Source organism: Galleria mellonella, unplaced genomic scaffold (genome assembly GCF_026898425.1).
Source record: "Galleria mellonella isolate WM207_F2 unplaced genomic scaffold, CSIRO_AGI_GalMel_v1 utg159, whole genome shotgun sequence".
NCBI classification, from domain to species: domain Eukaryota; kingdom Metazoa; phylum Arthropoda; class Insecta; order Lepidoptera; family Pyralidae; genus Galleria; species Galleria mellonella.
In genome coordinates this window covers 336,784-358,004 of record NW_026442004.1, presented here as the reverse complement: position 1 = coordinate 358,004, position 21,221 = coordinate 336,784, and the positions used below count along the sequence as shown (strand labels likewise).

General features: G+C 30.5%; 1 protein-coding gene across 1 annotated transcript in view; it reads right to left on the bottom strand.

Moving 5' to 3' along the window:
• The window catches only part of LOC128200163 (uncharacterized), a 190,693-nt gene that overhangs the window by 83,471 nt on the left and 86,001 nt on the right, over positions 1 to 21,221 (bottom strand). Inside the window, exon 4 of the mRNA XM_052892618.1 lies at positions 1,551 to 1,586. Coding sequence (XP_052748578.1) covers positions 1,551 to 1,586 — 36 coding nt within the window. The remainder of the gene's footprint in view (positions 1 to 1,550; positions 1,587 to 21,221) is intronic.

Sequence of the window (21,221 nt, the reverse complement as noted above, 5' to 3'; positions counted from 1 at the left end):
AATGACTATTTTTCGTCAAGTCACGTCTCCTATCGAGCTTATCTGGCGTTAGGTTTGATAATAATAAGTGATGCCACAATATATTGGGAACCTAGAAATAAATAACCTGGATAAGATGATATACTTTTATATATAATATGGAAATGATGAATCAATTTTTTAAATATATGTATATATATTTGTTCCATTTTGTTTTTCATATATAGTAATTTATTGGTCTTTTTTACGTCAACCTATGAGAACTACTTTACTTTAGAGAATAATACGCATGCGGAGATATTATATATTTGAAATTAATTAATATAACATGAGAAAAATAATGCGAAAATACTCTTTATTGATTTTATTGTTGACAACAAATTGTGAAATTTAGTGTTTGTCAACATATGTATAGTTAGAATTTAAAAAATATTAACAACTTAATAATTTAAGAAACAAATAATTTCGTATGAGTAAATTATAATACACATATTAAAAACATTATTAATGTAAATTTATTTACCTCACATTTAATTACTGCTATACTAAGATTTTTTGTAAATCCACGAAATTATACGAAAAATCAACAAAAATTCAGTAGAACATAGTAATACAGTTTCACGTCGAATATGATAAATTTATACAAATGCTCACAATAGCGTGAGGTTCTACGTCGGTGGTACATCTAGTAATATATGATATCTTAGAACGGGAGCATCATCTCAGAGTCAATATCAATAAATGGGAAGTTGGGAAATTGGATGTGTTGCGGCTCGTCGCGGGCCAACACCGTAGGTAATAAGATAGTAATGAGCCGATCGCGCTACTCGTAAAAATATGGCTCGGCTCCCGGTCTATGACTAAATATTTAACTAACTCGCCGTATCCTTTGGGAGTTCAAGTTAGAAAATAGAACATATTTACAGGCTTATACCTATAAGTTATAATTTTTACTTCATTGGATTTATAGGTATATAAATACTGTCTAAAAAGAAACACGATATTTTATTTAAATAATAGCATATTGTAACTTCTTAATGGAACTGTATTGTTTTTATGTATGTAGTAACACAACAACGGGACATGGACAAAGAATTAAATATTGTAATAATTCTATATTATTTTTTAATATACATATATATATATATATATATATATATATATATATATATATATATATATATATATATATATATATATATATATATATATATATAAGTAGACAATGAACAACTTAAAATGTTAATAATAATGCATCAATTTAATCATTTTAATTGTAGCAATATCGTCATCTTGACCTATATAAAGTAGAAAATAAAGCAATTGTTGTCTGGCTTTACAGACCAACTATCACTAATGGCTCATATATAATGTTAGAGTACTTTTAATAATAAGTCGTACAGCGATATAGTTGATCTCTCCTGTCATGAACACGACTTCCCAAGATTTTGAATAACATGCTAATTTGTAGAGACCCTACGGATAGGCTATTATGGTAACGTACCAAATCGTGTCACTTATATAGGTATCATAAGTATGGTTTTAAAGATTAAAATAAATATTAAACCTACCGCATCATCCCGGTCTTCTAGCTTGCATAGCGGCATCTGTAAATAAAACACCACAGTATTAATTTTATTCAGCTATTTTTAATTTCTCTATATGAAGTTTAAATTACTCTAGTTGCATCAGCCTACGAGGATTGATTTGACATTGACATGGGACGCATGCGTATTGCCCTAATTTCGTGTAGGGGACTCGTGAATGTGCGATAGATATATCATAGTTTGCATAAGTATGACAGAGACCACAATATAGTGCACACAATCGTCTGTGAAAGACAGGTCTGTAACATGGCCGGCGGGTTATTGCAACTGCATGCATTTTAAAGAAAAGAGCCTGACGCAGTAGATGTTTTTGGAACACGATGTTGAAATAAATGTGTAGAGAACTATATTTATCTATGCATTTATTAAATATAAGCAACAATATTCCTTTAACCGAAATTTCCATCCAATATTAAAGATGAATTTTGTGTTAATTTTCTTCAATAGTACAAATAGATTATTGTATAAGAATAAAGACTCAAGGTTAGAGAATCATAACCAATATATTTATATATTTATCAAGTGTATTATAATATACATCTAGGTATAATCTACTACCTAAGATTGAAGTAAAATACACAATTTTAGGAATAATAACAAAAAAAGATGTAACAATTAACATCTGGATAATACTAACTAATTAATACTGAATACTGGGGATAATAACAAATCATGTCATTTCACCTGTCACCTGCTTTTAAATCCAGATCCCGAACTCAATTCAAAAAGATTCGAGTTCAAAAGAAGACTCACTTTATAAGAACTGTTGAATAGACTGTCCTGTTGCTTGGCACTATAATTATACATCCATTTATCCTTTTTTTCAGATTAAGTAATAAGTATTATATTACAAATGTAAGTATTCATTACTTACGTAATTACCTATTGAAAGATAGGTAGGTTTGTTAATAAGAAACTTATTTCGAAATAACCCTGAAACAAAGCTCATCCCGGAGAGGCACGGCAGCTAATCGCTTCAATTTAGCGTAAGTAAATAAAAGTTTAAACAGATTAAAGTCGGTAAAGAGGGAGTGCGCGGGTAAGAAGGGAGCGGGGGAGTCGCAATTATCTCGTCCTATTTTCCCTTCTAATTTCACAGGTCCGCCCTTAGTGGCAATGTTCAGACAGGCAACTCAAGTCCGACAATAGAATGTCTGAAATGAAATTGAAAGAATTATAATACCTATGAGTAAGATATTATATTAATAATATCCTACTGAACATTATATTATTGTCAAAAAAATGTAGGTAAACAGAAATAAATATAAATAATTAATATAAAACAATTAGTCAAAATGTTATTAATCTATGACCGATGAGGTGGTCAGTATTATGCGATCGTCGTGTTTCCTTAATCTGCGTCCGTTTTGCACAACCGTGTATTATCAAAGCCGGTATGTTTTAAATATTAAAATATAATTATAGTTAGATATTAAATTTAAAAATATTCACTGATATTATTTTATATGTGTACTCGTAATATCAATGTTTATAACAATGAACATCGCAGAATATTATAACATGGTAGGTTGTATACATAAAAATAGACTATAATTGTACAAATGAAATCATAAATTTATGTTAATAGTATTTATTATTAGGTGTTAACTATCTTTTTATTGGCATTTTTATTAATGTTTGATAGCATGTGATATATATCAACATCAATAAAAATGTGTAACTAATACATAGTTACTGTTTTGAACTAAGTAGTAAATTTTAGGTACATTAATTTTACGATATTAGCGCTTATTCATTTGTATGAATGAACATTTATTATTTAACGGGTGTGTCAATTTAATAGGTATCTAAAATTAGTAAATTAAATTTAATATTTATGCGCTATTCACACAGCTCCGCATTCACTTCGAGCCTCAGACATTTATCTGGAGTGTAAAAAATTGCTTGTACACAATGTGTATATTATATATTTTCATTTCATACGACTATCGATCGTACGCCCATATCATTATCAATTGCAGAATATGTAGAATTGTATATACCGTAAATACTATTAAATTATTAACACTACCGGAATAATATTCTGTCATATTTATTATATCCATATATCTATATAAAACAACTTCTAAAACATATGTATCAAACAAATATCTTACAGACTAATATTTATATTAGTTTTACAAGTTTCTATATTACTTTTGCAACATTTATTAAACATCGTGACGTGTGCATACTCAGACGTGGAAGTACACTGATACCGAACTTTCCTAATATTTATGAACACATATAACTATGGCTGACAGGTTACTTATCACGTATAATATAACAGACTCTGACCTGGAACAGTGTGAATAATACTTTATGCTCTAACTAAGCTGACTTTTAAAGCTTTTTATTGTGACTAGTTGCCTTCTAATAATGTTATCATTTATGTAAACTATATAAGGAGATGTATATTAACACAGTTACACCTAATATTAAAGTTTAGATAGCAATTATATTTTATAGTAATTCCCTTATACATAACTCCGTTCTTTTATTACGTGAAAACATTATTAGCAACATTTGTAAGTAAACAAGATAATTAATGCAAACAGGGGTGAAAAATCTCGTAATCACGCCCTCTCTTTTGGTAACTCGAAAATATTGTAATTTACAAGAGCAAGAGTTGTTAAATTAGCATAGGAATGGACGTAAGTTGACATCACTGTACTTTATTAAGGAAAGCCCTAGTAAACACCTCATGTTATTTGTCTTTTTAGGATACAGCTCCAAGACTCATTAAATGCCTAATTTAGATTTAATTTTATAGGATACATTCTAGTATAATATATGGAATTATCTTCACGCCCGGTTTGTTTCATAATGTTCACTACAACAGATCCTTTAAAATAAAACAAGGGTAATTATAACTAAGTTTCTAAATATGGTCATATAACTACAAGGTAAATAAGTGGCAGAAACAGAAGTGGAACAAGACGACTATACTTATGTTTATATATTTTGGTAACTGTAGTGATATTAATAAATTATAATAATGATTTTAATTGTAAACTTCATCAGGTGGGCCATCAGCTTGATTGCCATTTAAGTTGCTTAAAAAATATAATAATTTAAATTATTAACAAAAACATTAATGGTTGTCTGGTGCTTAAATAATACGCAATTATTTATACAATAGTAAGTAATAAGTACAATCATAAGTAATATCTTAAAATATTAAAGCCGTTCAATACAAATATCTCTGGTAGCATCCAAATAAAATCGTTATAAAGATTATATAAAACACCAACATCGAATAACTATGAGAAAGAAAGCAAGTGAAACTACCAAAAACAATACAGCTAGGAATACAAATTGAAATATTAAATATGTTAATGAAATCAATCTCTTTGTTTCAGAGGCGAGATGTGTCGGCCATACAGAGACAGTCGCCTGGGTCCCAGGGCCTGTATTTACATGTTTCTGTAATCTACATTCCGATATTGGGTTCATTCGTGACTTGCATCTAGTTCTGGAGCCTATTAGGCGCGTCCAACTTGTATTGTCTTTGAGAAGATTAAAAGATTCATTTACATAATGTGACAGACAACGCGACGCCCCGAATAACTCTGTTCGACTAAGCTTTCAGTGTCTCAGAATGAAATGGAATGCCCAATTGAAATTCTCTAACTGAAATGCTCTTGTGAATGCATAGTATTTTTATTGTTGCAATGAGAATAGTTTGGAATATGTATACACTGCTTATCGTATTTATACTGCTACTTTGTTGTCAAACGTTCAATGAACTGAGAATACGAGGTCTGTCCGGAAAGTTCGTATAAAAGTGTTCTGGAATGCGAGAAAGAGGAGTGGGGAGGCCAGGTAAGCGCAGGACCCCTTCCTTATGTCCCTAACAATGCTTCAGTTCTGGTCTGACCGCCGTGTGGTGCGAACTGGCTTGTCACGCCATCTGTGAAGTTACCTCTTAACGAAACCCCGTCGGCATGGAGCCCGCTTCCGTTGAAGAGCAGCGCGTCGTAATCAAGTTTCTCTCGAAACTCGGCAAGAATGGCCGTGAAAGCAAAGAGTGGAAGACATCCGGGGAACCACGAACAAAAAAATCAAGAAAATCCCGCTCAAATGTCAAGACAATGTTGATTGTTTTTTTCGATGTTCGGGGGATTGTCCATCAAGAATAGGCCAGACAGTTGATGGAAAATTCTACGTCGATGTGCTCAGACGCCTCAAAGCTCGTGTGGCACGAGTTCGTCCAGAATTGGCGCGAGAGGGGCGTTGGATTCTTCACCACGACAATGCCCCTGCCCACACCTCTCTTGTTGTCCGTGAGTTTTTGAGTAAAAATTCCATTACGGTGACCGAACACCCCCTATTCGCCGGATTTGGCCCCGTGTGACTTCTTCTTGTTCCCAAAAACCAAATTGGTACTTCGGGGGCGGCATTTGGGGGACATAAATGAGATAAAAAAAGCTACGACGGGGCAGCTGAGAAACCTACAACCAGAGGACTTTCAAGGAGCCTTCTCACAGTGGAAACGGCGTTGGCACAAGTGCATTATGTCACAGGGGGAGTACTTTGAAGGGGATAAAATTGATTTACCTGAATAATTGTAAAATAAAATTTTTAAAAAACTTTTATACGTACTTTCCGGACAAACCTCGTATTTATTGATGTTAATAATAAATAAGATATTGATGCAGCAGAAAAATCAACTAAACTGAAGTTCTATGCAAATCTGACTATATCTATCTATACATACAACAAGCTGTTAAGTTTCATAACTTTAAGTAGATTGGTAAAAATACCTTAATCCTTCTATACTAATAAAATGTGATAATATCTATAAGTATCCTATTTAACAGGTATTAACAGGTACTGTATAGTAATATTCTAATAAATGTTAGAAATGTTTAAATATTTATAACAACATTATGTATTACATTTAAATAACTAAATAGATATGCATTAAATTTGTTACATAGAATATACTCGTAATATCGTGGATTGAAATATGGGATATCTTTGATTCTAATTCATGCAGGCAAAGCCGTTGACTATTTGAATTTTTAAACATTGTTAATTAAAGTATATTATTAAAATAAAGTTTTATTTGAGTTATATCCTTTATTGGTGTACTAAGCACAAATTTAAGTTCCAAATTGCAGGTGTAAACCTGTTTTTATTTAACTGTTTTTTCTGTGTATCTTCTGTCATCAACATGTTTTTGAAATAAAGTTTCCATTTTGTAAACGGAGAAGGTAATTATTGTCGTCGGGTGTAGGTAAGTACATCATGCGGTCTACTAACAAGTTTGACTGCAACGTTACGCTAAACTAACATTTTGTGGTGTCACTTTTAGCGGACTATACGAGTATATGATAATATTGAAATTATTTGCAACCTTTTTGGAATTTTCAACTAATAAAGAAACGAACAAACAGGCTAAGCCTAACTTAAAAACTGAACTGCTTAATTTTGTTTTTTTAAATTAATGGGAGTTTTCATTTTTAATTTATATATTTTTTGGATTCGTATTTTTTAGAAAACCTAGTGGTACACTACCACTAAAAGCTTAATTAGACTACATTTATGTGTATTATGTAAAATTTGTACTAATTCTGTACTACTATTTTAAGCATTGTGTTTTAAGAATTGTCCGATAATAATTATGTGAAGATTGAGTTCAAATTCTTATGAAACAAAAGTAAACAAAAGTATTTAGTTTTGTAAAGGTTTTTAATTTATATGAGAAATCCAAAATATCATAAAAGTGGAAGATAAACAAGTCATCTAATCACAATTCATTGCTTTAATTTAATAAATAAAGTTTTGTTTTAATATGAATCACATTTCTAAGAAGTGAACCATACGTTTTGTCATCTTTTTAAGTGTTTTATGGTTCCATTGTATTGCAAGCTTCTGAGCTACCGACACTTTTTTACATTCACAAAAGCATTGTTCAACTTTCCCTTTCTACAAAACCACCTACCTTTTAGATTTCACTTTTTCGATATTAATATAAAGCAATATTTGCTACTTAATTGTATAAGCCAGGTAGTCATGGAATGAAAAAAAAATATCTAACAATTGGTTGTTTACAATATCTATCATTTGTTTGTTTTTTTTTTTTTTTGCTTGTTTATTGCTCCTTTTGAATAAATACGGTTACTGGAATTAAGGTAACAAGTGCTTAAAAAAATACATTTTTTATGTAATAGACCTATTTAGTTACTGAAATATTTACCATAATATTAATGTTACCAATTTAAATTATTAAAAATAGTCATGTTGTCCCGGCATAGAATGGGCCACCCCTTTCTTTCCCGTGGGTGTAATAAAAAGCGACTAAGGGAACTTAATGATTGAGGGATAGGCAGCAACATCCCCTTTAAAACATCACCAAAGCCTCATTGCGGTTGCAAATTAGCCTGTCACGCATAGCAGCTACTGGAAAAACGCCCCAAAAGGGAGGCCTATGATCAGTAGCGGACAGTTGATGGCTGATACGATGATGATGATGAAATTTCTAAAAACATGTTTTATTATATATATTTATCATTTTATTCTAATCTGTACTTACCTGTAAACCATGGTATAAGTTAGTGAAATTATATACTTAGAAGCCATTACTATTTTTTAGCAGAAAATATTTCTTTTTAATTCTCATAATGTATACTAGCTGCCGGTCTTTCTACTAGAAAGTAGTGATGCCGATATTTCATACACTGATAAATAGAAAGTTCAGATGTTAAACCTAGTTGAATAAATATAAATACTTTAAGACAGCCGACAAAGGGAGGGCGAGAGATGGGCAGCAGCGTTCTTCTTAAAACATTTCTAAAGCCTGACTGCTGTTGCCAACCCACCTGCCAACCGTGGCAACTACTGGCAAAACCCTCCAAGGGGAGGCTTATGTTCAGCAGTGGACAGTTAAAGGCTGATATGATGATGATGACTTCGAGACATATTATACAGTAGAGTTTAGTCCCGAACTAAGCAAATATGAGTGTCAGACATGTGATAGAAATACCTATTATTAAGTAATTTACTCTTAGCAAATTTTAATGATCGCGTATACTGACATCCCGCCTTTCGTATGCCAAGTTCTTGGACCGGAACGTCTGCCTATAAAATGAGAGTTTTTAGTTGCCAACTATTCGTTAAAATTTCGCCCTTAGTTAGGGCCGAGTTCAACTAAAACCAAGTTTAACTATAGTTTAATGTTTTACCTGTAACTACTCAAACAATTAAAGAGACCTGTTACAGTAATGTAAAAGTAAAATACACAATCACATATAAACAGTTAAAAGTGTTTAAATAAAATGTATTAATGACATTTATTAACAGTGACATTTTTTTAAATTAATTATTGTATATATATATATATATATATCAAAATTATGATTATTACTAAATGCCTTAATTATATAATCATGACGATCAGGTAGATATATTAAAACGTAGAATATATTACATTACATTATATTACATTTATTCCTCGTGACGAAATAGGTTTATTATTTAATTACATACAGGCCTGAGTCAGCCTAGAGTTTAAGAAATCTTCGACAAATACGATCTAATACAAGGTTATCTGTTAATTCTACTTTGAAATGAACACTCATTGTTGAATCTGAACTTTATTCTAATAACGATAAGGCTATAGGGGGTGACAGCAAGCGACCTGTTTTTTCCCAACACCAAACCACCTAAATAATGTATGAAGATAGACAAACATGAAGGGTACGTCTACACCAAAAATAAACTGGAGGAATGGCGTGTCTTACTCCTATGAACATGAGATAAAATATTGTTTTGGCCAAAAAACACGACAAGAGCCATTTTTGTCTAGGTGTTACTACATAAACTCACGCGAAGTTCAATTTCAATAAGTAAAAGATCAAAGAATTTTTTACTCTTTCTCCTTCTCAAAAGAAATTTTTTCATTTGAGAAGGAGAAAGAGTAAAAAATTCTTTAGAATTAGGTATATATTTACCGTAAAGACCGCGTAATTTACATACTCAAAAAGTACAGTCGCAATAAAATATCCCAGTTTTTTAAGTCAGTACCATATTATAAATTTTATTTGTTAAAAAAGAAATTAACCTGTATTGTATTGTATACTATGACAGCAGGGTTTAAATTTAATTATTTTCTAAACATATAATACTAACCGTATGTATATATTACTAAAATTAGCCTACCTATATTACTAAAAGAACCCTATAACCTATTATGAATTACAAATACTGTACGTATAAAAATATGATGATTAGTTGGATTAATAAAGTACCAAGAATTAACAAACAAACGAATAAACATACAATCTCATTTCAAAGATTTTATTAATAAGAATATTGATCTAAAGAAAAAGCACCGGTTGAAACTTTATATGCAATTTTGTATTCAGCCATTTATACAAGTAGATATATACAAGCACAAGTAGCTAGATACAAATTTCATTTGAAGTTACCAAACAACAACCCTTCTTACCTTACGAAGGTAGGGTTGTTTACTTACAAATATAGCAAAAATATCAAACGGGCAACAGGGCGATACTATCCCCCCTTGATACAATTTTCACGAACCAACCGTCTGGATATATATTTTGCATGGACCTCTGGAGCGTAGCTACTGAATTCATCCTTTTGGAATATTATTTTGAAACTATTTTTTACGAGAACCCGTGCAGAAAATATATTCTTCTACTAGTATTTTTTATGAATATTAAAATGACGATGAGTAAGTAGAATATATTTTAGTTAATAAATAATTACTTTATATTAATATTAGAATAAAATAAATATTTTTACCAAGGTGTAATTAATGCTAATTAATATTTTGTAAAATTCTAAGGTATTTAAGTTATATAAATTCTAACTCCTAAGTAAATAGGTAGGTATATTCTATAAGTAGTCCAAAGTTATTTTGTATTAAAGTATATGCAATTACTGTAAAATAACTTTCAAACACATTATTTTGATAGAAATAAGTTTAGACGCAATATCTGAACTAAAAACAGAGTACTAAGAAGTAGGCTAATATCGTTGTTTTATCAGGAGAGATTGCAAGCTACAGCGAAACTAATGGATTGTATGACGAAACAAAATCAAACACGCACTGATGGACTTATTATTTAGATTTTTGTAGTAGAAATGGTAAATATTTCATATCAAAAAGAAGATTAATACGATGATGAGTAGAATTAACAAATTAATATTACATTAATATCGTCAATCAATAAAATCGTCCCGTTTAGTAATATCTACAAACAAGACCGTTCCCTTAAAAGATTTTTATTTCAAAATAATACAGGTATTAATAAAAATACATATAAAATATTTTGGAATGCAAGTACTTATGCAATACTGTATTAATTAAAATAAGATGTTAGTGCTGATTATATTTATAAGTTAGTATGAAACGACATCCGTTGTTCGTCGTCGTACCACGAATCAGCGGTCAACACCAATTGATATAAAGTTCTAAACTGACACAAATGCACCAGCCAGAAGACCGTGGGCAACATTGTAGACGACCAAATCTTGTTTATGCACTTTTAGCGCGTTTCCCTCCAACCATTACCCTCGTGAAGCGAATTGGTTTAATTAAATTAAGAAATTTATTGATATAGTCTCATGCAATGCGACATACCATTGAGACTTGGCACGGACGCGTTTGACGCATGCTGGGTGGTTCGGTTAGACATTTTGCTAAATTAGAAATACTCATATTTTATCGCCCTACATTTTAAATGTTAAAATATACACTCAATGGAAATATCCCACTTAATAATATAAATGTGAAAGTTAGTGACGGTGTATGAATGTTTAAATCTATGGATCTTGGTTACTCAGTCACACTTGAACATAAATTAAATACGAGTTTCAATAAAATTTTGTGTGCAAATAAAAGTAGATCATGAATAAACATATAGGACAATTTGTACTTTAATTCACGCGAGTAAAGCCACAGTTTATAGCTTGTATCTTCGTAAATTTACTATGATGTATATATGTAATAATATTACATTTATTATTTAACTAGCGGCTCGTCCCGGCGTCGCACGGGTGGACATTTTTAACATTTCCCTTCACTGCTCTGCTCTTATTGATCATAGCGGGATGAAAAGTATACTATAACCTGCCCAGGAGTATGAAAAATAATTGTAACAAGTTTCGTTAAAATCCGTCGAGTAGTTTTTGTTTCTATAACGAACATACGAACAGACAGACAGACAGACAAAAATTTTACTGATTGCCTTTTTAGCATCAGTATCGATCACTAATCACCTCCTGATAGTTATTTTGGAAATATATTTCATGTACAGAATTGACCTCTCTACAGATTTATTATAAGTATAGATTAAATCTTATATACCAACAAAAAAATCCAATGGCAGAAAACCACAAAAAATGGCCATACCCAGACTATGGCTGGGGGCCGATCCTTATAATTCCTTTCAATATAGATAACATGATAAATACTATAAAAACTCATTATAATATTTAGAATATAACGGTTACCACTTTCCGTAAAGTAGGTCAATATATTTTCGTAATACATAAAAATAAGGAGTTATGTATTTTTTTTAATTGTTATATAACCAAGATGATTCAACTACATAATTTAACTTCATTAATTTTTGTTTTAATTTTTCTCATTCTTAATTATGACACCTAATAAATTTAGTGCGAAATAAAAATAAGTAAAGATATAGTGTTTTGTTTATCTTATACGCGCAATTGTTTTAGTCAATTATATTAATTTATGACATTACCTTCGAAAATATAAACGAGATAATGGAGACTCAATAAGATAGGTAATTTGCTTTTGCGTCGTTAACTATTATTTCTTATTGACTTATGTTACTAACTTAATAAAGTAGGTCAAAACTTGAAGACAGGTCGTTACTGGAATTGGGCCAAATTGACTAAGTAACTACCTATGTAACTTATATCTTACATGTTCTAAGTAAGTTATAACGTATACACATATTAGAAGCTAAAATAATTGTACCATTAAGTACATTATTTATGTACGTACCTGCCTAAATTTTTCTGTTTGCATATTATTATATTTTGCACATTTATTTGCATATTAATTTCATTTTATAAGGTAACTTCTGTAATAGCTGTGTTGAAACATCAAATAATATAAAAAATCTAGATATACTTAAGTTAAACTTATTGAACTTGTTATTATGATTTCTTGGAAACACTTTTTTTTTTATTTCAATCGTGCATGATTAGATACAAAAACAACTACTCTTATCATCCCTACTTAATTTTTATCATTTTATAAACATTATAGTATATGAGTGGCGCCTATAAATGTATACAAGATGTAATCTTTATTACATGACAAAACAATATATTAAAGAAGTTAAAATTGTGCTTTATAATAAATATTTTTATAAATGTACTTTATATTTATATACCACTAGCATTTACTCGGGACTTCGTCCACGTAATCGGATTTCTATATCGACCGGAATAAAAAGTTCCTAGCCTATATCCTTCCTATTTCATATAGTAAAAGTATTCAAAATTTCATAGTGACTAAGCCGTTAAGGCGCTATAAGATGATAAACAAAAAAAAAACTAATAAACTCAAGTTCACATTTATATTAGTAAGAATAGTTTTGAATATATTTATAAAATACACAAAATATCGGTTTGTCTTTTTGTGTATTAAAGTTGACTGAGTGCGATGAAATTTTCACAGTAGGTATATAAAGCATATAGAGGATCAACAGGATGGCTATAAAAAAATAAAAATTACTCTTTAAAAGAGCATTTTTTCCAAAGCAATTTATTGATTAGTATTAACTATTTTCCGTTTCATTTTTTTTTATCAATAAGTGTATAAAACTATAATTGTTTAAGGAAATGTATTGCAATAAAGGTTATTATTATTATACTGTTACAGTACATGTAAACGAAGATGCAGGCATTGCTAGAAGATAAATACACCTTATATAGTAACAATACAAACAACTTCAAGTCACTGAGACGCGTTCCCCAAATTGGGCGCCTCTGTATTCACATATTGGCTGATATTGCGTTCGATATACACCCCGCTTGTAGGTATGTATGTAGGTATATTTGCCAGGAAACTCTGTCGTGTCGAGCGCCAAAACACGTGTTGTTTCGCACCGAACTTAATATTGGATGAAGTGTTTTTCTTGTTCTTGCGTTGTGTAGATAAGTTATGTCAACTTGTATTAGATACTATACTTGTATCAATTTGTCGCATACTTTTGTACATATACGAATAGATTGTATCAGTACCTTAAGTACCTACTGAGCACATTATAAACATATAGTCTATTTCAAAAGAACTTAATAAAAACTAAATAAGTACTTAACAAAATTTTGTTGTAATTATTACAAAAAGACTGTCTAAATTAAGTGACTATTAAATCGAAATATTCAATCAGTTGATCATTCTTTATTTGTACTAAAATACTATTAAATATTAGTAGATCGTCTTTTGTTATTTGTTTGTCTACATTGTCAAATGTAAACAAACAAATAACTTCTATAGAAACAAATTATACCTCTCTCTCTCTCTCTCTCTCAGCTATCCAGTGTTGTTCATTGTTAATACAGATTATATTTATGTTTATATAGGAAGATGTACAAATGTCGTTTGTTTGGGTACCTCTATCTCCTACATGGCTATGTTTCGGTTTGAAGGGTAAACATATAGCAATGAAATTATAGGGTACAGAAACATACCAAATGTATTCTCAGGAACGCATGAACGGTGCAATGAACGACACAGTACATATTGTTACTTACATGGTACTAATTATGTCTATAAAGTGATTTCCATCAAGTAGTTTGTTAGCCTGTTTGACATTCTAAGATTCATAAAAAAAATATACAAGTTAACAAAACGATAGACGGATCTTATTAAAACGGTCACACACAACAGTCCATTATCCAATGCTCTAGTACTGTCATGAACTGAGGAAGATTGATCGAGGCATACTGTGAGAATCTCTATCGTTAAGCGCTATTAGCTTGAAACCCATGATTAATCTATAAAGTGTACACGATTGTGGAAATTACGTATACCTATTAATATAAAAGTGTTGTTTTCTTCTTTTGTGCCTTTCAGGAGTAAAGTTCATACGCAGATAACCGCCCACAGTACCTACTTAAGTAATTACATTTTTTCTATGTTTATATACGTAAATATTATCAATTAGGATTGTCACAAATTGCGTGGCAAAGTATATTTTTTAATTATCGAAAACACGAGTGCACGATAAAAACACGATATTCACATGTCAACATGAATAATAATTTATTGTCAAGTAAATTTTATAAAATATATATTATTTACTTTATTGTTTAAAATATATTAAATTTGTTGCATAATTCAAATACATAAAATAAACATTAATAATTAAGACTATTCATTATCATCATATCTGCCGTTAACTGCCCACTGTTGAATAAAGACTTCTCCATCAGGGGGTTTGTCAGTATTTGCCACGCTTGGTAGGCGGGTTGGCAACCGCAGTTTTTTTTAATGGATGATAATGGAATGGTTACCGCGCCTGAGCTAACGGTATACGCTGGCGGCTACCAGTGAGAGATGATAGATGAGAATAAAAAAGCAGGTCAGTTAGCCCATCGTGATGAATATACTTGGAATTCAGCACGATGGTTTCCAGGGGGGACCACGGGGAGGTCGACCTGATTGGGTATATTGCTAGCAATTATTAGTCGCTATTACTAACAAACCCTTCCCACCCAGCAACCGCAGTTAAGCTTTAATGATGTTTAAAGAGAGACGACGCTGCCCGAACATTAAATTCCTTTAGTCACCTCTTACGACACCCACGGGAATGAAAAGGGGCTACCCATTCTATGCCGGGATCACATGACGACTATTGTTTATGCGAAAATCAATTTATTAATAAAAGAATAATTAAACGTTTTAGTAATCGATTTAATCTTATTCTTCCTGATAGTAGCACTTAATACATTTTCTTTATTGTTCCTTACAAAAGATTACAATTGTAATGCAGGAATCCAATTTAAAACACTCCAAATCGAATATGCAGCTCTATTTCTCTTTGTATTCGGAACGATTTCAGATTTGAACAGCAAGCGGGACGGAATTGGTCCGACTAAAATAACGTACGGACGTGCCTTGCAACTGGAAGGGATTATTTTTGTACCACCATCGATAGAGAATACTTAATATAGAAAGAAGTTGGTAAGTATAGATAGAATATTAATAATCGTATCGAAGAGAAATTCTATGCAATTTTAATAAGATATGAATTGGTTGACTATCAATGTTCATGTTTGACTTCTAGAAACATCTCTAGATGTATTTTTTTAGAACATATACATAATTATATTATAGTTGCATATCATATGGATCTTATCATGATGATGATGTACATCTAAACGTAATATATATTGGAATCGATTCTACGAGCTATTCCGTAAATTTATCTCTAAAATTTAAATATGAAATTGATAGTTCAACGAAGGTATCTTTAGATGGACCACCAAGAACGACATTTTAAAGTAGTTTTGACTTAAATCAAATTAATATTATAAATGTAAAAGTTTTTAAAGATGTGTGCATGTTTGCTACTCATAAACACTTTAACGACTGAACGTATTTTTTTAATAATGAAAAATTTAAAGTAATGTAGGTTTGTTAGTATTAGTATTATACAATGTATATATATATATATATATTTAAAAAAATTGCATGCCATGAAAAGAAAAACTTTGTTCTATCTAAAAACACCTATGTAATTTATCCACTTATGTTTTTGCAAAATAAATTATTTCATTTGATAAAGTTCTAAAGTAGCTCGTATAGTTACTATGTCTAATTAGTGTCTAGAGTCATGCATAATTATAATCTCCATTATCAAAAATAATCATTAAATCAAGAAAATTATCAAAGAAGAAAATAAGTAAGTACGTCTGTACTTACGTATTCTATAATTAGAAATATTCTAAATTGATAAAATTGTATTTAATAGTTATCAAAGTAAATGTAGTATTCACGTTAAAAGAAAACATCAAAATTGGCTAACAATTGGTGAAGATATCTCTTATACAAATATATACGTATATATCTATGTATGTATCTAATTAGGTCCCTTTTCTATCTTAAAGTAAATACGAAATACCTATCTAGTTATTTAAATTTTTCTTGTGAAATAAACAATTTAGCAGTAAAATAAGACATGTTTACAGATCGGAGTTCACGATGAAGACATAAGTAGGTAATAAAACTTAATATACCCTCAGTGTTATGGACCCCTAATCGGTTGTAAAACGTGATGTACAATGGATTGCCAATAAAAATGTATCGTTTGAGGTCAAATAAACACCTCGCCACGTGAGATAATAATATAGTTTACCCGTCTACTGTTTTGGACATTTTTAAGGTAGTTAATTTAGATTTCACTTTTCACTCAACTTAAAGTAAGTTGATACAAACTAGTTTTCAACAATATTAATAAAAAATGTGAGTAAAGCATAGCATTTAATGTAGAGATTGTACCATTAGATATGGCTATTAGATATCACTAGAGATGAGTACAGCGCCCTCTATTATAAAGAATCTGACGTGACTTACAGGTCGATGGCTTTACGTACTCTCCGATGCACAACGTAAATGAATATTATTAAAAATTGTATAATTAAGAAATTTAGATTATGAGATTCGAACTTTGCGTTTCCAAACTGTATTTGAGTGTTTAAAAGAGTCGTGAGATTCAATAAAATTATACCTTTTTTCAACAGAATTTAAAAAAAGGAGGAGGTTCTTCATTCTGTTGTATTTTTTGTTTGTTATATTAAAACTCGATCATTTATAGACCAATTTAGAAAATTCTTTTTATCTGAAATTATAGATACTTTTATATCAGTTCCATAAAATTTATATCAAAATCGATTCAATAGTTTAACTTTTAAATCAAAATAATTATTTTTAGTAGATTTCTCGTAGAACAAAATCTATTATTATCTATGTATATTTTTTCGTGATACCTATATCAAACGTGCTCAAATTTAATATGAATATAAAAAAATATCAATTAGTTCATATTTCAGTCTTTTAAACATAACTGAACAACGACCACCCAAATATCTAAATATAAAAAATTTACACTATATATCAACAATCAACGTCATCTATACAATCTTTACAAACTTTCACATTTATAACACTGTAGAAAGTAGTATAATATACTATTTTAAGCCTCAACTTAACAAGCAACTCTAATTGAGATTAGAAATACGCTCCCAGACATCGATATAAGTGTAGGTAATATGCGCCTACAGGCCAATCTGTTTTATTGTTTGGAGACGCTCAATCTCGAGCAAGCTTACCAAAGCTGCGGTGCCGTAGATGTGCCATCAGCCTCAAATTTCAAATTGGAACGAATGGAAGAGCCCTGTAATGGAACAAGTTAGATGAGAGGGGCCCCGGGCGCGGATGCGGACTCAGGAGCGGGGGACGGGGAGGTGACTTCACTCTCTATCGCCACTTTACCCCGGTTCGTCGCAAAACTTCAACTTACTAAATTTCCTAGAGTTCCTTTAAAGTGGGATGTAAAAAAGATGAGTTTTGTTAATCTTACGGGTACGATGAGACAGCTAAACTTTGGGCAACTTATTCAATTATGTGGATCTATTTAATTTGTGTGACGTAAGCCTATAATATAATTTGTATAAGTTCATAATATTTTTTAGTTTTGCCAAAACTTAAAAAAAATAAAAATAATTGTAGCTTATAATATCTATCACATTATTTTGAAAACATTATAATATGGACCTAATGTTACGCTAAAATATTCTCTACATAGAAGTACTACTCAGTAGATTAGTATAGTAGTGTGTAAAGTTGTAAACTGTACTCAGTAGACTCAGTACAGTTTACAGCTTCAACTCAAACTCCTGTTCTCCTCTCTGTTTCTCTACATTTATAAGCACTTTATATATTTTTTCATACTCGCATACTGATTAAAATTTTATTTACAATGTCTTGGATATACTGCCTGCTGTTATTATTATATAATTTGGGTCCTAAAAACAAAAAATATATACGATAGGTAACTTATTCTTCTTCATTTTTTATTATAATTTTATAATAATTGATAATAATTTTATAATTAATGATCTTCTATGATTTTATGATATTTCTGTTAGCATGTTGAATCTATTGTAATTAGCAGGATACAGTAATAAAATATATATGTATTTGAGACATAAAATACCTAATAAGTTTAGTCAAAAGATACAAGACACGTTTTATGAAAATCTGACATAGAACAAAATAATACAATTAAAAATAATACATTGTTCTAAAAACTTGACACTGAAGTTTAAACACAGCTAGTATTAAAACTCCAACAGAATCTTGAAATTTTTGTAAATATATCTAAAGATGATATTTTGTTACCAGAGATATGTGTACATAGTAAAAAAAAAAACTTTATAATCAAAATAGTGAAATTGAGTACAGTATTTTATTAATATCATATAGATAATCAATATATATTTACTAGATACCTCTCATACCTATATTTACCAATACCTACCTATTTACGAGAGACGAGTCTCAAAGTCGTCACGTGAAACTCAAGATACACATCGCTATCTGATGGATACCTACACTACGCTCGCTGAATTTATAAATTGTTTGCTTTTCCCCGCCGAAATCAATACTCGTTATTAGCTAAATCAAATAAATTGTAACTATTACAATAAAAAACGGACATTGTAACATGTATAACTAATAACATACGCGTAAAACAAAACAAGATATTTCCATGGGATATAGTAAATAATGCTTACTGTTACAGGTATAAGTTCTTTAGGACCATATTTACCAGAAGTAGTAAACACACTTGGCAATACTTTTTATCGAAATAATACTGAAAAAAAAATTATTGCAATAAAGTTAGTTTTTTTTATCGATGTCTTAGCAATCAGGCACACGGTCTGCATGATGGAGAAGGCCTATGGATAACAGAAAAATCAATCTAAATAAACTTATGTCTATTTTGAAAGTATGCCAACTTTAGGAATAGGTATTAGTAAAATATGAAAGAAAATTTTGTGTGTGCTCGATCACTTATCATTAAATTTGTTATATACAATACTAAAAATAGGTATAGGCTTGTCCTGTTTATAAATATATTCCTATGAGATAACAACTGTACGCAAGAGAACTTGTAGACTACTTTAGTACTTGCTGTTATATATTTTATAAATGTGAAAATGAGTTAATCTATTACCGTTTGAAGTCTTAACTGCTCAACCAAGTCTCATAAAATTTATTATATACTTAGTACTGGACCTGTAGAAGGACTTGTACTTTACTTACTTGTACTTTTTAGCTCGGATTATCAGTATGTTCATATGGAATAACATATAACTGTACCCAAGGGAAGTCACGGATAATAGCTAGTTGGTCATAAATATCATTAAAGTTTGGCAACGGTCCAACGATGTAGAAATTAGCCTGGGTTAAGTAAAATGTTTTAGTGGCCGTACCCAGCTCAGTGGGCGCTGAGTAGGTATGCGGTTATATCATAACCTCGAATACTGCAAGCTTGGCATTTCGTCGGGGAAATAGCATTATGCAAATACGTTTTTCCCGTTTTTCCCCTACATTGGTGCAGTACCAACATCTCTACAAATTAACCGAGTTTACAATGGGTATGTATATTAGGTATGTATTTCATTGCACGATAGAAATACAAATTGGGAGATCCGCAAATGAATCAAAACAAGATAAAGTAATAATAGACTAGAAGAGCCGTGTGATCCCGGTATAGAATGAGCCACCCCTTCCTTTCCCGTGGGTGTCGCAAGAGACGACTAAAGGAACTTAATGGTCAAGGGGTGGACAGTAGCTCCCTCTTGAAATATCACCAAAGCTTAACTGTGATTGCCAACCCCACTTACCAAGCGTGACACTATAGAAGTTAACTATAAAAGTTTTTCCAGTAATTAATATCATTTTTTATTAGGTATTATCAGTGTAACGACTGATAATAATAGTTAGAAGAACCAACAATGGATGAAAATAAAAGGTTCTATAGTAACGAACTCATTCAAATAAAGGCAGTGCAGGTAACTTAGAACCATTCTTAATGATATGAGAAAGAGAGAATTTTTGGCGGATATTAATAGGTTAAAATGGTTTGTCTATAAAAATAAGAGTATTATTAAAAAGTAAAAATTGAATTCTAATATATGATTGGAATAAATTCGAATTGAATTGAGATTTGAATCTTCATCTACGCCTTAATCATGTACTTTAATATAAACACTTTATATGTTATAGATAGATACCTATGTAAGTATAACCTTTACTGGGCCAAGATTCAATAAATTTTTCTATTTAGCATTACAGACAAATAATATTTACATTCCGTTTAAATTAGAATAAAAGCGTCCTATATGTTAATTTAAAACTTGGTTCATATTTATACCTTCTACATTTCATTCAAATCCATTCAATTGTGTAAGTATGATTATATAAGTAACATTCAAACTTCTCTACAAACTTTCGCATATCTGTTATTATTTTAGTAAAATTATATTAGTTAACTTATGATTAATACTTATGTAACATCTTACCTATAGCATTATGTAAGAACTCATAAA